Source organism: Corvus brachyrhynchos, unplaced genomic scaffold (genome assembly GCF_000691975.1).
Source record: "Corvus brachyrhynchos isolate BGI_N302 unplaced genomic scaffold, ASM69197v1 scaffold523, whole genome shotgun sequence".
NCBI classification, from domain to species: Eukaryota; Metazoa; Chordata; class Aves; order Passeriformes; family Corvidae; genus Corvus; species Corvus brachyrhynchos.
Genome location: NW_008237265.1, coordinates 984,072 through 984,635, shown reverse-complemented (window position 1 = coordinate 984,635; position 564 = coordinate 984,072). Strand labels below are relative to the sequence as shown.

The 564-nt window shown below is 58.9% G+C and overlaps 1 protein-coding gene across 1 annotated transcript in view; it reads left to right on the top strand.

Moving 5' to 3' along the window:
• Window positions 1-6: 6 nt before the first annotated feature.
• CDKN1B (cyclin dependent kinase inhibitor 1B) overlaps window positions 7-564 on the top strand; it is a 1,776-nt gene continuing 1,218 nt past the window's right edge. The window contains exon 1 of the mRNA XM_008630815.2: window positions 7-517. Coding sequence (XP_008629037.1) covers window positions 43-517 — 475 coding nt within the window. The 5' untranslated portion in view covers window positions 7-42. The remainder of the gene's footprint in view (window positions 518-564) is intronic.

Sequence of the window (564 nt, the reverse complement as noted above, 5' to 3'; positions counted from 1 at the left end):
CGAGCGCAACAACCGCCGCCTGGAGCCACACGGTGCGGGGAGATGTCAAACGTCCGCATTTCTAATGGGAGCCCTACCCTGGAGCGCATGGAGGCCAGGCAGTCGGAGTACCCGAAGCCGTCAGCGTGCAGGAACCTCTTCGGGCCGGTGAACCACGAAGAGCTCAGCAGGGAGTTCAAGAAACACCTGCAGGAGATGGAGGAGGCGTACCAGAGGAAGTGGAATTTCGATTTCCAGAATCACAGGCCGCTGGAAGGCAGGTACGAGTGGCAAGCCGTGGAGAAGGGAAGCTCGCCCGACTTCTACTTCAGACCCCCCCGGCTACGGAAAGCCGTCTGCAAGTCCGCCGGCCGCCAGAGCTTGGATGTAAACGGGAATTGCCAAACCGTGGTTTTTGTCGGTTCTCAGGGAATCTCAGAGGACACTCACTGTGTAGCTCAAAAGACTGATGTTTCAGAAAATCAGACGGACTTAGCAGAGCAGTGCACTGGCCAGAGGAAAAGACCCGCGGCCGATGGTAATGTACCCCATGGCTCTGCCCCGCGCCCCATTCGTGTCAGCGCC